This window comes from Notolepis coatsorum (assembly GCF_963971535.1).
Source record: "Notolepis coatsorum genome assembly, chromosome: 10".
NCBI classification, from domain to species: Eukaryota; Metazoa; Chordata; class Actinopteri; order Aulopiformes; family Paralepididae; genus Notolepis; species Notolepis coatsorum.
The window spans coordinates 31,408,987-31,427,614 of record NC_140174.1 but is presented as its reverse complement, the minus strand read 5'-3'; the positions used below and the strand labels follow the sequence as shown (position 1 = coordinate 31,427,614).

General features: G+C 43.9%; 3 protein-coding genes across 3 annotated transcripts; all 3 read right to left on the bottom strand.

The window, feature by feature from the left end:
• Positions 1 to 929: 929 nt before the first annotated feature.
• Positions 930 to 4,712, bottom strand: LOC311235519 (retinol-binding protein 3-like; the record flags this gene model as incomplete). Its single annotated transcript, XM_084322987.1, has 4 exons — positions 930 to 1,255; positions 2,310 to 2,452; positions 2,729 to 2,919; positions 3,519 to 4,712. The coding sequence occupies 4 exons, from the start codon at positions 4,710 to 4,712 to the stop codon at positions 930 to 932; spliced, it is 1,854 nt and encodes a 617-aa protein (XP_084179113.1).
• A 2,281-nt stretch (positions 4,713 to 6,993) lies between these two features.
• Positions 6,994 to 9,771, bottom strand: LOC311235518 (retinol-binding protein 3-like; the record flags this gene model as incomplete). Its single annotated transcript, XM_084322986.1, has 1 exon — positions 6,994 to 9,771. One exon carries the CDS (start codon positions 9,769 to 9,771, stop codon positions 6,994 to 6,996), a length of 2,778 nt encoding a protein of 925 aa, XP_084179112.1.
• Positions 9,772 to 16,338: 6,567 nt separating this feature from the next.
• Positions 16,339 to 17,898, bottom strand: gdf2 (growth differentiation factor 2; the record flags this gene model as incomplete). Its single annotated transcript, XM_084323833.1, has 2 exons — positions 16,339 to 17,255; positions 17,547 to 17,898. 2 exons carry the CDS (start codon positions 17,896 to 17,898, stop codon positions 16,339 to 16,341), a joined length of 1,269 nt encoding a protein of 422 aa, XP_084179959.1.
• Between the last annotated feature and the right edge of the window lie 730 nt (positions 17,899 to 18,628).

Below are 18,628 nucleotides of genomic sequence, written 5' to 3'. Positions count from 1 at the left end.
GCTTCTTTTTTTAATTGATTTTTTTATTGAAATATTTCCGTCCCACCACTGGAATTGATACAACCCAAGTAGCCCCACATGGCATGAACGTCACTGTCTACGGGACACAATCCATTATACATCATACAGTGATGACAGTTTCTTTTTCCTTTTAAAGACAGCTTGATTCGTTTACAAAGGTCCCAAATCAAAACACATCACAGAAAGGAACGAGCGATGTCTAATTGTCATTGGAAATATTCCCACATTTGATTTGATACATTCTTTTTCACTTTTGATTGGCTTTAGCGTTCATGTTCCTTGTTCAATCACTTATCACCTCAAGAGGTTCTTTTTGTAAAGGCCAAAAAATGTAAAGCTGTTTTTAACAAAGTCATAGCCGAAATAACCTTTAGCACAGACACATTCATAGATCATGAACCCACTTCGTAAAAGAACCTCACGTCTCCGTACCCACTCACTTTGCGAGATAAATCATACAAGCGTACAGGCTACGCTCCTACAATCAGAATACATATCATGAGAAATGAAAACTATGAGTAACAACCATCTAAAATCCAGCTCGGGGACCCTGATGTAAACAAGACGAAAGTCTTTCTCTGGTCTGCATCCCCTTAACAATTGTGTGTATTGAGCTATACTGTATTGTACCCATTCTGCAATCTGTTAATAAAATGTTCCATCAATCAATCAATCAAGCTGTAGGCTACAACGTGTCTCATTTTCCTATCATAAAAAGCAAGAACTCTACCGAGAGGCTACAGAAGGCTTAGGTGTAGAGAGAATGACAGGGCCAGCGCATTGGGACATTAACCCTACATGCTTCACTTCCTAAAGAAACTCCAGATTCCTAAACCCTAAAACCCTTTGGCTGCCGAAACAAGATAACGTCTCCCTGTCCTTTTTTTTTTTTTTATCATTCAGGGAGTTCACTTCTGGCCTGCAAAGTGCTTGTTGAGGATGCCCTTGGCCGTGTCGAGAGCGGCGTCGGCGGGCACGGGGATGTGAGGCGCGATGCCGGCCCCCTCCCAGGCGGGCCCGGAGGCGGTGTCGGAGTGGACGGTGGGGATGCTGAGGTAAACACCGGTCTCTCCGACGGCGAAGGTCTGGGGCGGGTGGGAGGCCCCGGCGGTTGTCTCGCCGACGATCATGGCGCGGCCGAGCTTCTTCATGATGTAGACAAACTCCTCGGCGGCGCCGGCGGTGGCCCCGCTGGTCAGGATGATCAGGCTCTTCTGGGGGCCGTATCTCGCTCCTGGATGGAGTGGGAGGAGAGAGAGAGAGAGAGAGAGAGAGAGAGAGAGAGAGGGAGGGAGAGAGAGAGGGAGAGAGAGAGAGAGAGATAGAAGGAGAGAGGGAGGGAAAGAGGAAAGAGGGAGAGAGAGAGGGAGGGAGAGAAGGAGAGAGAGAGAAAGAGAGAGGGATGTGTCAGAAAAAATGTATGATGAAAATGGTGGAGGATAAGTAGGGAGAACAGGGTAGGATGTAACGTGGTAAATGAGTTAGCGGATCGAGGTCAGTTATGGAACGGTAGCAGGTGGTTATCATGATGCTTGTCACAGGGGATTGCCACCAGTTCTCTGTGATTAACCCACTTGGGACGGTTTAAAAACGAGAGAACTAGGTTACAGCCAATCAAGTGACGCATGACAGTGGTCCTGCTGTGTAGAGACTAGTTTTCATTACCCACAGTATTTATTGGACTACACAGATTTATTGTCTTTTGGATAACAACAGTAGCTAACAAGGCCATGTAAGGTTAGTAAAGGTCAATACCCCTTGAGATCATTTAGGATATCATACACATTGGTAGTATAGTTACCTCCGCCAAGCAGGTTATATAAATATGTCTATAAGTGATATCTCAAAAAGTAATGGCCGCATTGCCATACGATATGCTGTGCACATTCATGACACCAAGAGGAAGACATTTATTGATGACCCCATAGTATATCCCTATTATGCCACACTTCCCATTTTCCACCGAATAGGCTGTGACTTTTGGTGACTCCCTTGACCTTTCCTCTAGCGCGGACATATGGATTTACAGCCTCGGTCTGTTGAGACTGCAATATTGGCACATTTCTGTCATCTACCCAGTAAAATGTTGAAAGCATGTGAAAGTAATAGAGAGGGGAGATTGTTAGGCCTTGGCAGAGGTCTGCACTCCACTGAGTGCCTTCTTCTCGTTTATTCTGTAATGCCTTATGACTGATGATCTGCATTGGCTGCACACCAGAGTGTCAGCTCTTCCTCCTGGGGTCCGGCAGAATAAAGTATAATAAAGTGACTTGATTTTGTTCTCTTACCGGTGAGTTCAGTCAGGGACCAGATCTCCTGGGTCGTGCCAGAGGGTCTGTCGTACAGTGTGTCCAACAGGACAGACTTGTCGGCATCAAAGAAATAGGAGCAGAACCCTGAAATGGCCGTGGTGGGACCGCCAACGTTGTTCCTGTAAATACAATCATGTCGTCAGGGTAGATTTGTGAATGGAGCCAAGAGGAGTTATGAGTTATGATTTGGATGGATTTTGTCCAGCTTCAACAAATAGGGAGGAAAATATCTCCCCTTGAGTCGCTTCATTGGGTCTTTGTGTTCATTTGTTATTCGTTCATGCGTATATCTTCACTTTACTTTATTCAAGGGTTTGCAAGACAACTGTTTGATCATGCTACGTAATTTAGTAGTTGTTCTTATACGCCTTGACTTGCACTGTGAGCTGATCTACCTGAGGTCGAGGATCATAGCGTCAGTGTTGACGACTTTGTTCCAGACGTGCTCGACGATGATCTGAGCGATGGCCTTGACTTCCTCAAAGTCTCCGAACATGTCGAAGCGCAGGTATCCGATGTTGTTTTCAAACAGGTCAGTTTGGAAAGAGACCTTGATCAGCTCAATGAACATCTCTGGAGAGTAATCCTGGGAACACACACACGACACAGTACCAGACAATAAACACACAATTCTGTATAGAAAGCAACAATAGGCAAATGTCATTAACATTTCAAACGCAAATGACAGTATTAGACTTAACATGGCTGCAGGCATGTCTCATGGATAGAGTAAGTGTCAGTGTCTTTCAACACTCATTTCATGTATTGATTAACGAGATCCTACAGTATGTCATAGTCCAGCATAAATATCTAGGCAATTATTTCGTATGTCTTTCATACAGTAGAAAGAGGCCTTGTAGAATCAATACTTTAATTTATTTAGTTTCATGTAATTTGGCACTCGTCTAATTTTACATTGCCCTTTCCCTTGAAGGAATTGGTCTGGTGAATTACTCTGTAATAACATTGTAACTACATAACAGTAATTACATATCGATTAATTGAAGATATTTGTTTGTTATTACAAATATGCAGGTGGTTGAACTGACCCGCTTCTTTTTTTAGACAAATACGAGGCAATATTTTCAACAATGAAATTATAATTTCATTCACCATTTACACGTATTTCTAAGTAAAAATTTCAAAATAATCCTACGATCAAATGAATGAAAACAAGGATCTTACCATGGGTGGCAGGGCAGGGGTGTTGCTGGTGGTCCTCAGGATCTTGTCCCCAGAGAGGGTCTTCAGATCAGCAGTGAGCTTGGCTTCCAGACCAGCCTTGGAGGTAACCAGGCTGTACTCACCGCTCGCCAACAGGCCATTCAGTTTAGCTGCAACATCGGCGCCGATGGACTCAAAGGCATATTTCTCGGCCATGAGGGTCGCAGACCCCTCAATGATGGCGGGGACTTGGGCACGGAGGTTAATGATCTTGATGGCGGTGGCGAGAGCATCCTCGGCGTCGACCGTGACATCGGGGGTCACGCCGGTGACCTCCCAGGTCTTGCCCGTGACAGGGTTGATGGACTTGGCGGTCGGCACGGAAACGTAGAAGTCGGTGTCACCGACCTTGATCTTGTCGACTTTCACGGAGCCCCCGGCGGTCTTCTCGCCGACGAGGGTGGCCCTCTTCAGGTTCTGGAAGCAGTAGGCAAGGTCCTCCGCGGCGCCCTTGGTGTTCTTGCTGACAAGGAGGACAAGGGGCTTGGTGCCGCCATACCTCTCCCCCAGCAGCGTGGCCATGGTCCACAGCTCGGTGGTGGTGTCGGAGGGCCGGTCGTACACGCTGTCGATGTGAATCGGAGGCTCGGCCTCCGTGAAGTAAGACACTATGTAGGGGATCCCGGACATCTCCCCGCTGCCGGTTTGGCGCATGTCGAAGACCAGAGCGGATGTGGGCAGGATCTTGTTCCAGACCAGCTCCAGCAGCAGAGGGCCCACCTTCTCGGCCACGTCCTGCCCGAGGATATGATCGATCCTGAGGTAGCCGATGTTGCCCTCCATGACATCCAGCTTGATGGAGTGCTGGAGAACGGCGATGAGCTGATCCGGGGGCAGGGCAGGGAGCTGAGGGGGGACGGCGGGGACGTAGTTGGGCTCGTGCGAGACCATCAGGCGCGGGTCGTTGATGGTGCTCTGGACCCCGGCGGTAAGCACGCTCGTCAGGGTTTCGGGGTCCGGGATGCTGAGGATCTCCGTGTTGCTGCTGGCTGCGTCGATTGCCTCCTGCATGCCTAGCAGCTTCTCTGGAGAGCAGTAATTGTCCATGAGGATTTTAGCCATGTCTACGATGAGACTTGGCGGGAAGGTGGCGCGGACGATGAAGACATTGCCAAAGACAAGAAGAGTCGTCACCAAAAAGACAGATTTTGCCATTTTTGCCTGTTGCTGTGTTGTGTCGAAATGAACCGGTGTTGATCAGCAGAACCTCCTTCTGCAAAGAGGTCTTTTGTCAAATGACACAGTTTCGGCTCTAAGGGTTCTGTTAACACACACACATAAGAGGATTTGCCCCACAATAAACCTCTAATCGTATTATCCTGAGTGCTTTTGTAAGACAATAACAAGCTAGCCAAGTAGGCACACAGCAACATGTTTCCCAGGCTACAGGTGTTAAATATATACCATTTAAAAAAAAAATCCGTGTTTAAAGACACCCGTGGCAGGTGGAGTGACCATTGTGTCTGACAGAAATATCCCTGAGGGATTACGGCAGGTAGATGTATCTAGTGACCCTTAGTGGCAGCAACTCTTTTTCACTAACTGGAAGTCAGTTCTGTCCATCCAAAAAGTATTTGCTACAGTGTTGTTGTTGTTGTTGTTGTTGTTGTTGTTGTTGTTGTTGTTGTTGTTGTTGTTGTTGTTGTTGTTGTTGTTGTTGTTGTTGTTGTTGTTGTTGTTGTTTTTGTTTTTGTACATTGGAACTATAAGTTATTGTTGGCAATTCTAGTGGAAGTAAGTGGAGAGAGTCTCTGAAAAATATACTGTAAGTCCTTCTATGGTGTGAAAGCTATTTGGAAGCTTTATGGTTACATGTGACCTGAGACATGGCTTGGATCATCATTTACTTCCATTATAATATTTTTATTAATTTATAGAACATATACATTTGAATGAAACAAATCTGATTGGTTTCTTAAAAGGGGTGAGATACCCTTTAACAGTAAAAAAAAATAAAAAGAATGATTCACATTCTAAAATGAGGTGGAAGTTCATTTGACATTGTGAAAGCTTGCAGTCTTTCCATCATTTTTGCAAACTCCCTCTTTCCAGCTCAGTCAGAATGGTATGTTACTTAAGTCTCAGTCAGCACTATGACTACAAGCTTAGAACAAGAGCCATGCTTCCCAGTTCCCACACTGTAGCATGCTGGCTGAACCCAAGAGCCTTTTACACACACACACACACACACACACACACACACACACACACACACACACACACACACACACACACACACACACACACACACACACGCACACACACACACACACACACACACACACACACACACACACACACACACACACACACACACACACGCACACACACACATTTTTTATATTAAAATAAATAGATCATCTCTAGTCAAATATCGATTTGTATTTATAGATGAATGTGAAGCAAGCACAATAAAAGTGAATTCACTACATTTTTTTTACTTTTTATGACTGTATAGTAATTAAACGTGATGCAGAGGCGTGTAGTTATTTCTTCATGTGGTAAATATTTTATTGCAATGAAGAGATCTACAGTTCCGTGGAGAGGGGACTCTGTGTAGAAGGGAGGAGGAAGAGGAGGATGAAGAGCAGGAGTTTGTTAGGAACTTGCTCCCTCTACTGGTGACTTATGTCCTTAGCAGTAGGTAGAAAAACTGAGACAGAACAACAATCAATTGACCCGTCTCAAGCTCCCGCCCTCTTTTCTTGATCCTCCAATCACAGCTGTTGCTTCGGAGGGATGCAACGGCTGTGATTGGAGGATCAAGAAAAGAGGGCAGGGCTTTGAGATGGGTCAATTGTAGAAACAGGCAGATAAAGAAAAGCTAAATACTTGACATATTCTGATGATATTGACATTTAAAAGATAACTCAAAATGACATTTAGTGAAACATAGAACAGGAAAAAAATATATGCTTAAACAACAAACCTTGTTTCCTCACAGAAAATATGGGTGGACAGAAAATGTAATACATTTGGTATTAAAACATGTCAGCAAAGGGGATTTACTCTGAAAACTAATACATAACATATAAACCTAAGCCACACACTGACAGATTTAAGGACATTCAAAAAAGGCCACTCAAAGCATCCCAGTTTTGCGACAGTTAAGGTGGGATGTGCTTTCCTACAAGTGCAATGGAGGATTTATAAGGTGCCCAAATTAATAATAAAAAAAAGTGCAATTGGTAAAAAGGAAGTAATTAATTCCAAGAGGCATTTAGGTTTGACAACGATTTTGGTTCAAAACAATAAACTTGGGACATTGTTTTAATCACTTTTCTATCCTCGTAATTCCATTCAAGTGGCCACTCGCTTGTTTGGGGATTCGGCGACGTTATCGGAAATGTCTCTTAAAACACAGGACATGATATTGGACTATTATTATCACAGGGCAAACAAAGTATTTATTTAAAAAGACAATTACAACACATAACTATTTCCCTTGCTCTTTCTTCTGCAGCCTCGCGGCTACGATTTTCTGTGCCACGGCCAGAGCATCGTTGGCCTGGGCGATGACGTGGGGCTCGACCCCCGACACACTCCACACCTTCCCGGTGACCGCACTAAAGACGACCTGGTTGGGGACAGAAGCGTACAGGATGCTGTCTCCAATCTGGTAGGTCCCGCTCGACAGCGACCCGCCGATCGTCGGCTCTCCGACCACGGTGGCCCGGTTCAGGTCTTTCATGGTGCGGGTGAATGCCTCGGCCGCGGAGCCGGTCATGTGACTGGTGAGGATGTAAATGTCCTTGGTGGAGCCGTACCTTTGACCCGAGACCTCTGGCAAGGTCATGACCTCCGTCATGGTGGTCGTGGAGCGGTCGAAGACGGTGTAAAGATGGCGTAGAGGTTCGGCGTCAAAGAAATAGGAGCACAGGAGAGGAATGGCTGTGGAGTAACCGCCTGTGTTGTATCTCATGTCAATAACAAGGGTATCAGTGTTGACTAACTTGCTCCATACTAGTTTAATAAGCTGAGGCCCGATGGCTTTGACCACCTCCACATCCGCCATCATGTCGAACCGCAGATAGCCCACGTTCCCGGGCATCACCTCTATTTTAAACAGAGCATCGATTATGAATCCCACTTCCTCCGCGGTGGGAATCTTCGGAAAGTCGTGTAGCGACTCGGGCTCGATGTCGCAGTAGAAGATGTGCAGGCGGTGGTCGCCCGAGGTCTCCTGGAGGTCTGTCGTCAGCAGAGACGCGAACGACTCGAAGTCGACCACCGACCGGTACGAGCCCTCTGCCCATTTGGTCAACAGCACCTTGCTGACCTTCATGGCGACCTCGGGGATAGCGTAGTGTACTTCTAAGAGTTCTCCTGTACCTTTGATGAGAGCCCTGACTCCCCTGTGGAACTCTATGATCTCGTGAGCGTGATCCACGGCTTCTTCGGCTAACACGATGGCATCGGGGACCACGCCTCCTCCCAGCCAGCACTCCCCGTTGTTGTCTATGAAGTTTATGAAAGGTATGGTGATCACAATATCAGTGGCCTCCACTTGGAATGTCTTTGAGTGCATTAAGGTACCGGACGTGATCTCTCCGATGACCGTGCCGCGATGTAAGGACTGCATCAGGTAAGCGAACTCTTCCCCGACACTCGCGGTGTAGTAGCTGGTCAACACATAAACTCCACGTTTGGTACCGTAGGTCGGCCCTATGATCCCAGGTGAGTTGTCATATTCCATTGTTGTGTTTTGAACCCTGTCGTATATCGTGAAGAAGTGGCGTTTCTGCGAGGTGTCTTGGAGATAGGACAGTATTATGGCTAAGGACGCAGAAGAGCCGCCTGTGTTGTAGCGAAGATCTATGACCAGGTTCTCAGTGTCTTTTAGGGGCTCCCATACCTTCTTAGCTATGTACTCCCCTAGTCTAGCTGCCACTGATGATTCAATGAACGTATCAAAGCGGAGATAGCCAGTATTCCCTGGAAGGATTTGGATTTTGAACAAAGTATCAACCAGTCTCCCTAAGAATTCGGGATCATCCGGAATGTTCTCCGGTCTAGAGTTGTCCTCCGTGATGATGGCATGGTCCTGAGCGAGTTTGATAACCAGGCGGGGGTCTTCGGACACGGCCTGGAGTTCCTGATTGAGTTTGGCAGCCAGGTCCTCCTCGGAGGTGACAGAGAAAAAGTCTGTAGATTCCAGGTGGTAAAGGAGGGCTGGACCTCTGTCAGTGAAGGCGTAAAACCTTCTGATGATATCGGAGATGCTCTGAACAGCCTTGGGAATGGCGCTCCTCACGGCCAATAGGTTCTGGGCATTGACAATGGCTTCCTTAGCGTTGATGTTGACGGATGGAGCGACACCACTAACTTCCCAGCTCTGCCCTGTGATTGGATTGACAGACCTAGCCACGGGAACCGTTATGTAGAACCCTGAATCTCCAATCCTGATCTTCTGGACCTTCACTGACCCGCCTGCCGACCTCTCTCCAACTATGATGGCTCTCTTGAGATGTTTCAACGTGTATGCCACTGCCTCAGCGGCTCCCATAGTACGTTTACTGGTTAAAATAATTAAATCTTTTTTCCTTCCATACCTCTCTCCCACGATGGCGGGCATGGTCCATAGCTCCTTAGTCGTATTCGAGGGCCTATCGAACACAGTGTCAATGTGAATGAGAGGCTCGGGATCGGAGAAGTAAGAGATGATGAACGGGACCCCGGAAAGTTCACCGGCCGTGCTGTACCTCAGGTCGAAGATGAGGGAGGACGTCTCCACCACTTTATTCCAGATGTTGTCCCTCAGCAGGGAGCCCAGCTTTGCCGCCGTCTCCTCCCCGATAATCCGGTCGATGCGCAGGTAGCCCACGTTGTTCTCCAGGATATCCAGCTTCACTGAGTTCCTCACCAGTCGGATCAGCTGCTCCGTGGGGAGGGAAGGCAACGCCGGCGGCATCACCGGGACGAAGTTGGGCTCGTACGACACCGTCAGCCTGGGGTCGTTCAGAGCCCCCTGCACCCCGGATGTGAGCACGGCGGCCAGGGTCTTCCTGTCCGAGATCTGGAGGATCTCCCCGCTGTTGATGGCCTGCTGTATAGCCTCCTGCATGCCGAGCAGGTTCTCGGGAAAGCAATAGTTTTCCAGCAGGATGTTGGCCATGTCCAGGACCAGAGCAGGCTGGAAGGACGAGCTGGCGGAGAGAGTCAAGCAGAGAAGCACTGCTGCCAGCGCAGCTGGTGTGAGCCGACCCCCCGCCATCCTATTTAGCGCCGCCGCCGACGAATGCCGCTTTTCTGTGCACTCTTCTGCTTTATCCTGCTGTTTTTGTCCATCCAGTCTGCTGCACGGGGACAGCGGCTCTGGTTGGGGAGGGAAATGTTCTTACCGGGGCAGGTTTTTTCGGGCAACATCGACATAAGAGGCTTTTGTGCCCAATAAACCTTTAATCGCATTATCTGTGGTGCATCAGCCAGCCGGCGACGATAACGCACAAAATAATTTAGAAAAGGGAGATGTTAAGTCTCTGACGGATTGTCACATGCTGCTCTCTGGGTCCCCGCGTTTCTGTTTGTTTATTTGGAATATTGTTATTTCCACTGCTGTCTGCTTCCTTTAGAGACTGGGTTTTCAGGGAATGTTTTAGCACAACACACGCACCGTTACGTAGCGTTTGGAATCTAAATAACAAGATCACATTCAAATGGCTTGAATTACAGATTTCAATTATTTGCGATGCATGTGTATCCCTTCTGTAACATATCAAGCAAATTCCCAACCTCATATCATATGATATGATCATATCACCATCCTGCTCCCCCCTCTGTAGTCTAGGAAAGGAAATGAGGGTGAGGGTCAAATATGAAATGTGCTCAGGACCACCAGATCAGTTTTAAAGCCCTTGGTGAAAGTCTCTCTCTCTCTCTCTCTCTCTCTCTCTCTCTCTCTCTCTCTCTCTCTCTCTCTCTCTCTCTCTCTCTCTCTCTCTCTCTCTCTCTCTCTCTCTCTCTCTCTCTTCTCTCTCTCTCTCCCCTATACGCCCCTCAGTCCCCCATAGTCCCCCCAATGTGGTGTTGTGTGGCACTGTGACCAGGTGGAGGGAAGGCAGCCAGGCTTTAAGGGGTCATGTCTGGGTCACTCCCCCGCCAGTGACATGATTACACTGTTTGCGGTAAAGCCGTCTTAGAGCGAAGGCAGGATCAGAGAATCTGAAAACTGCACTGTGAACACTGTGACACACAGACGGGAGATTTATTTGAAAATAGTTGTTTGCTGTGTTGAATTACATTTTCATGTAAGCTACTTTCCTCTACTTCTCTACTTTAAACGGACTACGTAAACGGACAATATATAACGTATGAAGTATATCACGGCATACATACCTTATGCATACTGCACCTTATGTGTATACTGTATACTTACTTCATCAGAGCATATATTTAGTATTTTTTGCATTTAGCATTTTTAGATTATATATATATATTAGATTAGCTATTAGATTATATTTATACTGTAACTATATTTATTGTAGGGCAAATATAACTGAGAGGGCAGGGCATACATACCCTCATCTTGCACCTTATGCGCATGTCCAGAGTTAATTATATTGTTATATTGTTTACACTGCCTATTTTAATTTTTACTTCTCCAATGTACTATAATTCTATGACCTGTATCATGTCTTCTACTACCTGTACCCCCCCCCCCCCCCCAATGCTGCTATGATGCCTGCATTTTCCCAAGGGGATCAATAAAGGAATATCTTATCTTATCTTATTTTATCTTATCTTATCTTATCTTATCTTATCTTATCTTATCTTATCTTATCTTATCTTATCTTTCTATCTCTTTCTCTCACTCTCTTACCTCATTGCATGTTGTTTCTTCCACTTCGATAACAATGAAAACAATTGTTATTCTTTTTAAAATGACTTCAGATTTTTTATTCAGATTCAGATACTGATTTCCCCAGGGTCAAATCAGTATGATGTATTTATTTATTTATTACAATTGTTATTATTTAAAAATGAAAAGATTAACCTCTTTTGTATATGATTTATTGTAGGCTTGAGTCACGGCATGGAGTACAACACAGGATTCCAGCGCAGGCATTTTTGCAAACAAGAATTAAGCGACCGGACATCTTCTCCGAACTAATGCGAGACGCTGCTCTGTTAATCTCACTTCTTAACTTTTAATACCCCCACCCCCACCCTGTGTCTTACATAATACACAATCCCCTCTGACGAATCCCCGGGAACCAATCAGGGCCTTGCATCTCATTTTAAGACTCTTTTGTCCATCGCCAATGATTCATCATGTCAGTTACAAGGTCAGTTATAGTGATTTTTGATACTAACACGAGTGAAATAGTACATCATGCCAGTTAGGGTACCTTGTGTATACTGCACCTTGTGTACATACTGTTTTCTCTGTTTACTGTATACTCTTACTCATATAGCATATATATTCAGATTCTAATTCTTTATTGCCTATGTTTATGAGAGTAACATATAATATAACCGATAACCGACTGTTGATTGTTAGATCACCTCTGGATACGAAAACCAACCAAACTAATCGTGGCAGACCTAAAACATTTTAGGTCAGCGGGCTAAAATGGGACCACAAGTCGTGCTGCTATTGGAGCTATGTATAGACAAGCGTTATCTTTGTTTTTCCAAGAAGTGCTGGTGTCGATGCCCTCTCATCCTCTTGTTTGTGTTATAACAGGAGGAGGTGCTACCGTTGTAACATTGAAAGACATGACTTCCACTTTGTCTACTTACATTTAGTCATTTAGCTGATGCTTTTATCCAAAGTGACTTACAAATTGTGAACAACAAGTGAGCAGGAGGGGTACCTCTCTGGCAGCTGAGGGTCAGTGGCATTGTTCGCCAAATATTTAGTGTTTACCTTGAGTGCATAGTAGTATAGACATATTAGCATGATAGGTAGTAGTATACTTATAGTAGCATTAAGGTACAGAGTACAGAGAGACTCTGAGAAAAGGAGCTTCTATCCCCAGGCCATCAGGATGCTCAATGACTCTAACAACACTAACCCATCCATTCTACATTCATTGCACACACATCCAACATGCACACACTCACTTTAAACATTCACCTTTAACATTCACTTTAGATACTTTAAACACTTTTTAACACTACACCATATTTATCTATTTATTTATTAATAAAATATTTGCACTACATCTCTACCTCATTTGTTAGCATTTTGTACTTTGGTTTAGCATATTGTATATTTTGTATAGTGTTTGGTCTTTATTCTTTTTACTTTTTTCCCAAGCATTTCACTGTAATCTACATGTACCTTATATGTGACAAATAAAACAAAACTTGAACTTGAAACTCAGATATTGTTTTAAGAGGTGTGTTTTTTCGGCTGTCCTGACTGTGGTGGGGAGTTCGTTCTACCATTGTGGAGCGAGGACCGAGAATAGCCTGCTTCTCTTTGATGAATCGTCTATTGAGGTGAGTCGGAGAAGGTGTTAGAATCAGAATCTATAACATATTACTATTTCAACTTAATGAAATAGTAAAAGAAGAGCGTACATTATCTTTTACTTCATGTAAAATATACATTCAGAATAATAATAAATAAATAACAGAGAAGTTACAATGAAAGTGATACTGTATAAATAATTTAAGACAATTTAACATGTTCACAGTCAAAGTGAAAAATACAAATGATTTGTACTTCCACAACTGAAAGATGCCGATCGATTTCACAGAGAGTCTGCTTTTTTACTGATATCCGATATACCGATATTGTCCAACTTTAAATGTCCGATACCGATAACAACCGATACCGATATATGTAATTTTCCTTGTATACTATTTATTCACTTGTATGCATGTACATAACCTTGTTTTTGTTGCAGCCTCCCACCCCCCCCTTCCCTCAAAAGGATTTAGCTTTTTGGTCAGGCTGCTTTTGTATATAAGAATTTGTTCTTACTTGCTTGCCTGGGTAAATAAAGGTTACAAAAAAAATATATATATATATATATATATATATATATATATATATATATATATATATATATATATATATATATTATTTATTTTCTTCGATACTGATCATTTCCGATATTACATTTTAATGCCAATATCGGCCGATAATATCGGTAGGCCGATAATATCTGACATATTTACATATTGTTTAAGTAATATATTTACGTTTCGTATCTGCGAAAGAAAGAAAAAACAGCCTGATATAAAGTTTACGCTTAAAATATGTAAATAAATTACATCGTATATGTAAATCAACCACAGGAAAAAGGTACATAATGTACGTTATACGTTATATTTAAGTATTGTATAAGTAATATATTTATGTTTTGTCACCCCAATATAGCAAGAAAACTACAATGACCACATTGTTGAAAAAGATGAAGAGGGGGATGCTTGAATGCTGAAAATTGGTGCTACTGCTAAAATTGAAAGACATGACTTCTACTTTGTATATTGAGGTGAGTCCCAGAAGGTGTTAGAATCAGAATCTATAACATATTACTATATTTAAGAAGAGCGTACAAGAGCTATTACACTTTTTTATTATAATCTTTTTTTTATTTTTATTTTTACTTCATGTAAAGTATACATTCAGATAAATAACAGTCATAGAGAAGTTACAATCAAAGTGTTATAAAACAATCTGAGACAATTTAACATGTTTACAGTCAAAGTGAAAAATTTAAATGATTTCTTTCCATATCTTTATGATTTCATTGCTTGTTTATTTAAAATCGACTTCTTCTTGTTTTTGGTTTTACATTGTAATATGTAATGGGGTGGGGTTTGGAGTTTAAAGTATGAGAGCTCTTGTTCTGTGTGCATGTCTTGTATGTATGTTTATTGTTTTCCGTCATTTTATCATTTGTTACAGAGCATACATGCAGCTACACATTATTCTTTACTTCATGTAAAATATACATTCAGATAAATAACAGTCATAGAGAAGTTACAATCAAAGTGATATAAAACAATTTAACACAATTTAACACGTTTACAGTAAATTATCGTAAAGTATGCTCTTTATACAGTGGTGGACTGCATTACGTAAGGCTGGCCCCATGTGTGAAGCCATCGAAAACTGCCTGTGTCTCTCACAATGCGAAAGGTCTGGCTGACCATCGTCTTTGGCTGTTAGCTAGCATTAGCGTTAGAACTCCGCAGTTCAACGGCTAACTCTAGCCCTCGTAATCAGGAACCCACAATCTGCTTTTTGTCAATTGCCTTGGTGCTCCGCTCTGCCGCTACCGCGCCGCCGCGGGGGCGTGGCTAGACGCAAGTTGGTTACCTTAAATAATTACGCATCCTGTCTTTGGTTTATTACTACTTTCTTATAACTTTTTTACATTTCCTCCTTACCATTGGCATTAACACAACATTGCTACAGGTGCATGCTATTAAAACAAATCTGCCTTCAAATCAGCACCTGTGTGTATAAGGTGTGTAAAAATAGCCCTAATAGAGCAATCCCTGAAAAGACACATAGGCCTACAGTATAAAGTAAATGCTTGCTTCTTTAGTCACACTCACACATAGGGATTTTCTTTTTAATTCCACCTTGAAACGCTTCTATAAAAATGCCTTTTACTCATAGTATATATATTCAGATTCAAATGCTTTATTGCCTATATTTATTGTAACGTATAATATAACCGATAGGGCATACAGACCCTCATCTGAACCTTTGTTTACACACTGTTTATTTTTCTCATATCTTTATATTCAGACATAATATTGTTTTGTACTGTTTATTTTTCTCATATTATATTCAGATCAAATTTGATAGCCTATATTTATGTCTTTCTACTATTACCCTGGCTATACGTGCCTGCCTTCGCCCCACCTCCATGCTGCTATGATGCCCAAATTTCCCCAAGGGGATCAATAAAGGAATATCTTATCTTATCTTATCTTATCTTATCTTATCGTATCTTATCTTATCTTATTAAATAAAATAAATAAGAAGATTGTGCCAATTTCTAAACTCAACTGTAATAAGCGATCTGAGCCACCAGCTCATTAAATAAATTTACAGTAGATGCAAGACTGAATGATCCCAATCACTGAAATATAACAGCCACCTCAGGGCTATTTTATCAGCCTATTTCTACTTAAGTAAAGGATTTGCATTCTTCTTCTACAAATGAAATAGAGTGATCAATTTCACAGAGAGTCTGCTACAAACCATTTCCTTTAACATAATGTTTTAACTGCGACCATGTTAACTGTACTGTAAGCATTCAAAGTCTCTGTTTTGCGAAGATTGCTGACAAAAGTATACAGTGTGATTTTAAACAGTGTCACAACCATGTCTTCTAATGCTGGGAATGTGCTTTTGAATAAAGAGGACTGGAACATCATGAAAACATCAACAACTGTGTAGAAAAATTTACATTTTCACATCATAGTAGCTAGTTTCAAATGAAATGCAAGACAGACCTTGTAGAAGTCTCCCCTGCATCTATCATGTAGCCGGACTGCAGTTTTTTCCCCCCATGTCATTCCTCTTGGTGGTGCAGCAACAAGGTCGCCACAATGTAGCAAGCATGTAAAAAAAAACTCAAAAAAACTACAATGACTACATCATTATATGGAAAAGAATGAAGAGGGGGAGGCTTGAATGCTGAAAATTCCATACATTATTTTGCTGATATGTTATAATGACTGTGCGCTTTCGTGATCCCATACCTAATAAACCGATCAAAATACCACTTACAATTAGAATGTACAGATTTACAATAAGGCAAAGTACCTGTACAAAAGTCACCACTGGCACCACCTCTCTCTCTCACTACCTACAACCACACTCCGCCACCTTCATCTCTTCGTACACGTGTCTTATAGTGATCTGCCCGTTCTCCTGGTACATGACAGTGATGGGGTCCAGTTTGATCGGGACGCAGCATGCCATGTTGGCTTTCTTTGGGTTCCTGAGGTTGACCAGTGTCTGGATGAGGGCGTGTTTGGACGGGGTCATTTCGTCCGTCAGCGGGTGGTAACACAGGCCGCGGCACTCGAAGGCATCGTACTCGGGGGGCGCCACGATCCACTTGTCCCAGCCGATGTCTCGGAAGTTGACCTTGAGCGAGGTCTTCCGGCAGTAGTTGCCGTCCGCTTGCCTCCTCTTCCTCCTCGGCTGCCTATCCACCAGGATCTCGTTCGAGGCCTGGCCGCCCCCGTGCCAGCCGGGCCCCGAGGAGAGGATGGTTTCCTCCTCGTGGAGAATCATCTCTTTCAGCTCCTTCTTGGCCTCTTTCTTCCTGCTCCCCAGGTCGTCCGAGAAGACTATCAGAGCCGCCGAGGTGTTACCTCCGACGGCCGCGCTCACGTCCAGACATCCTCCTCCTCCGCCACTCTTCGCAGGCGCACAGTGCTTGCTGTCCACCACCACTTCAAACTCACTGGCTCCGTGGCCCGTCTTGACGTGGCGCTGAATAGCGTCGGTCACGTCGAATGCCTCCCACTGGCCTCCCAACCCGATCACCTCCTTCCCGTCTAGGAGGTGGGTCAACCGCTCGGGCTCCTCGTAATCCACCCCGTAGACTTTGATAGTGGCCTTGACCCCGTGGTAATTGACCCTCGACCCTGGATCGGCCCGTGTGAACAGCCGTAGTTCCGCGATGGTGACCTGCTCGTAGTGGGGCACGCTGATGTTGAACAGCAGTCTGTGTCTTGACTTGGTGCCGTTTCTTGCGGAGTGGCTGACGTCTGTAGGCGAGGTGTGAGAAATGATCAGTGTTATTCAAGAGAGGAGTTGAGATACATTGCTGTCAAATGTGAGCATATCAACAAGATGACACGACAAACCCTTAATTAAGCTACAAGCATAGACATCGCACGGAGGGAGATGCATATTCGTTTTTCAATTAAATTAATGTTGGCATCACTGACAGAAAAGCACCTAATTGAAAAGGTTGCCCATTATCTTTTGCTCATCAAAGTTATACTCCTCTCATCCTCTTCTCTTATATATATATATATATAGATATCTATATATACCTTGGATGGTGAAGCTCCGTATGACATCAGACTCTGGGACTGCGGTGGCGTTGGAGACGTACTTGTTGTACAGCTCCACCATGAACTGAGGAGGGAAGATCTTCCCCTGCTCCTGTGGAACATCTGACATGTTGAGTTGCCTCAGAAATCCCTCCTTCACGTTCCCTAGGAGGTTCTCTAACCTGGAAACCGTATCTTCCTCTCCGAGAAGGTCCCGCTCTGACAGCTGGGAGTAGTATCTGTCAGGTTCCTCGCTTTCAATGACGTTACTGAGTGGTTTGCAGCTACATGAGCCGGTGGACACCACCAGACTCAAACACAGCTGGAACAGGAACGATCTGGAACATTGCATTTTGGTTTTAGATTTGGACCGACCCGACACAGATTTTTAACCCCAAACAGACGCAAACTTTACCCTGTCCTCTGCCACTCTTTGGGCTTTAAAACTGCCTTTGGGGCGACAACGTTCGAAAATTTAGATTTCTCCGTGCTAGGATCGCCGTCCTGAGGTCCTCTCCCATGCTCCCAGAGTAAACAGGGAACTCATGTCAACCAAAATAGTAGCACAGCCATGCTTATCTGTGCCATTGATGCCTTCTCCTAGGCCTTGTTATCGTTGGGGGATTGGTTGCTAATGAAGACACTGTAAACACTGGACGGCGATAATGAGGGGCGCGCTGGAAAACCGTGAGATTAGTGACAGACAGACACTTTCATGAAGTGGCTTTTTCCCAGAACAGCGGTCAACTTTGGGGGGCCAGCGGAAATCGAAAACACAGACGCTCAAAATAACTACGTACAGCACGATACATTCCTTGACACTTTCATCACAGCATATTTCTTCATGTTTTCTTGAGTCCAATCCAAGTTTTTTTTGCATGTGTAATTGCTTTCGATACGGAACATACGGGTCAAGGTCTAACCACTATGATCGTGATCACTTTGACCCTGTTTAATACTGTGGATGATGTTGAAGATAAATGCTTTAAATAGATGCCTTGTGTCACATCTGCAACGTCACATTTGCTTTTATTTAACCGCTATTATGTGATGTATGTATCATCTGTCTCTTTTCTATTTTA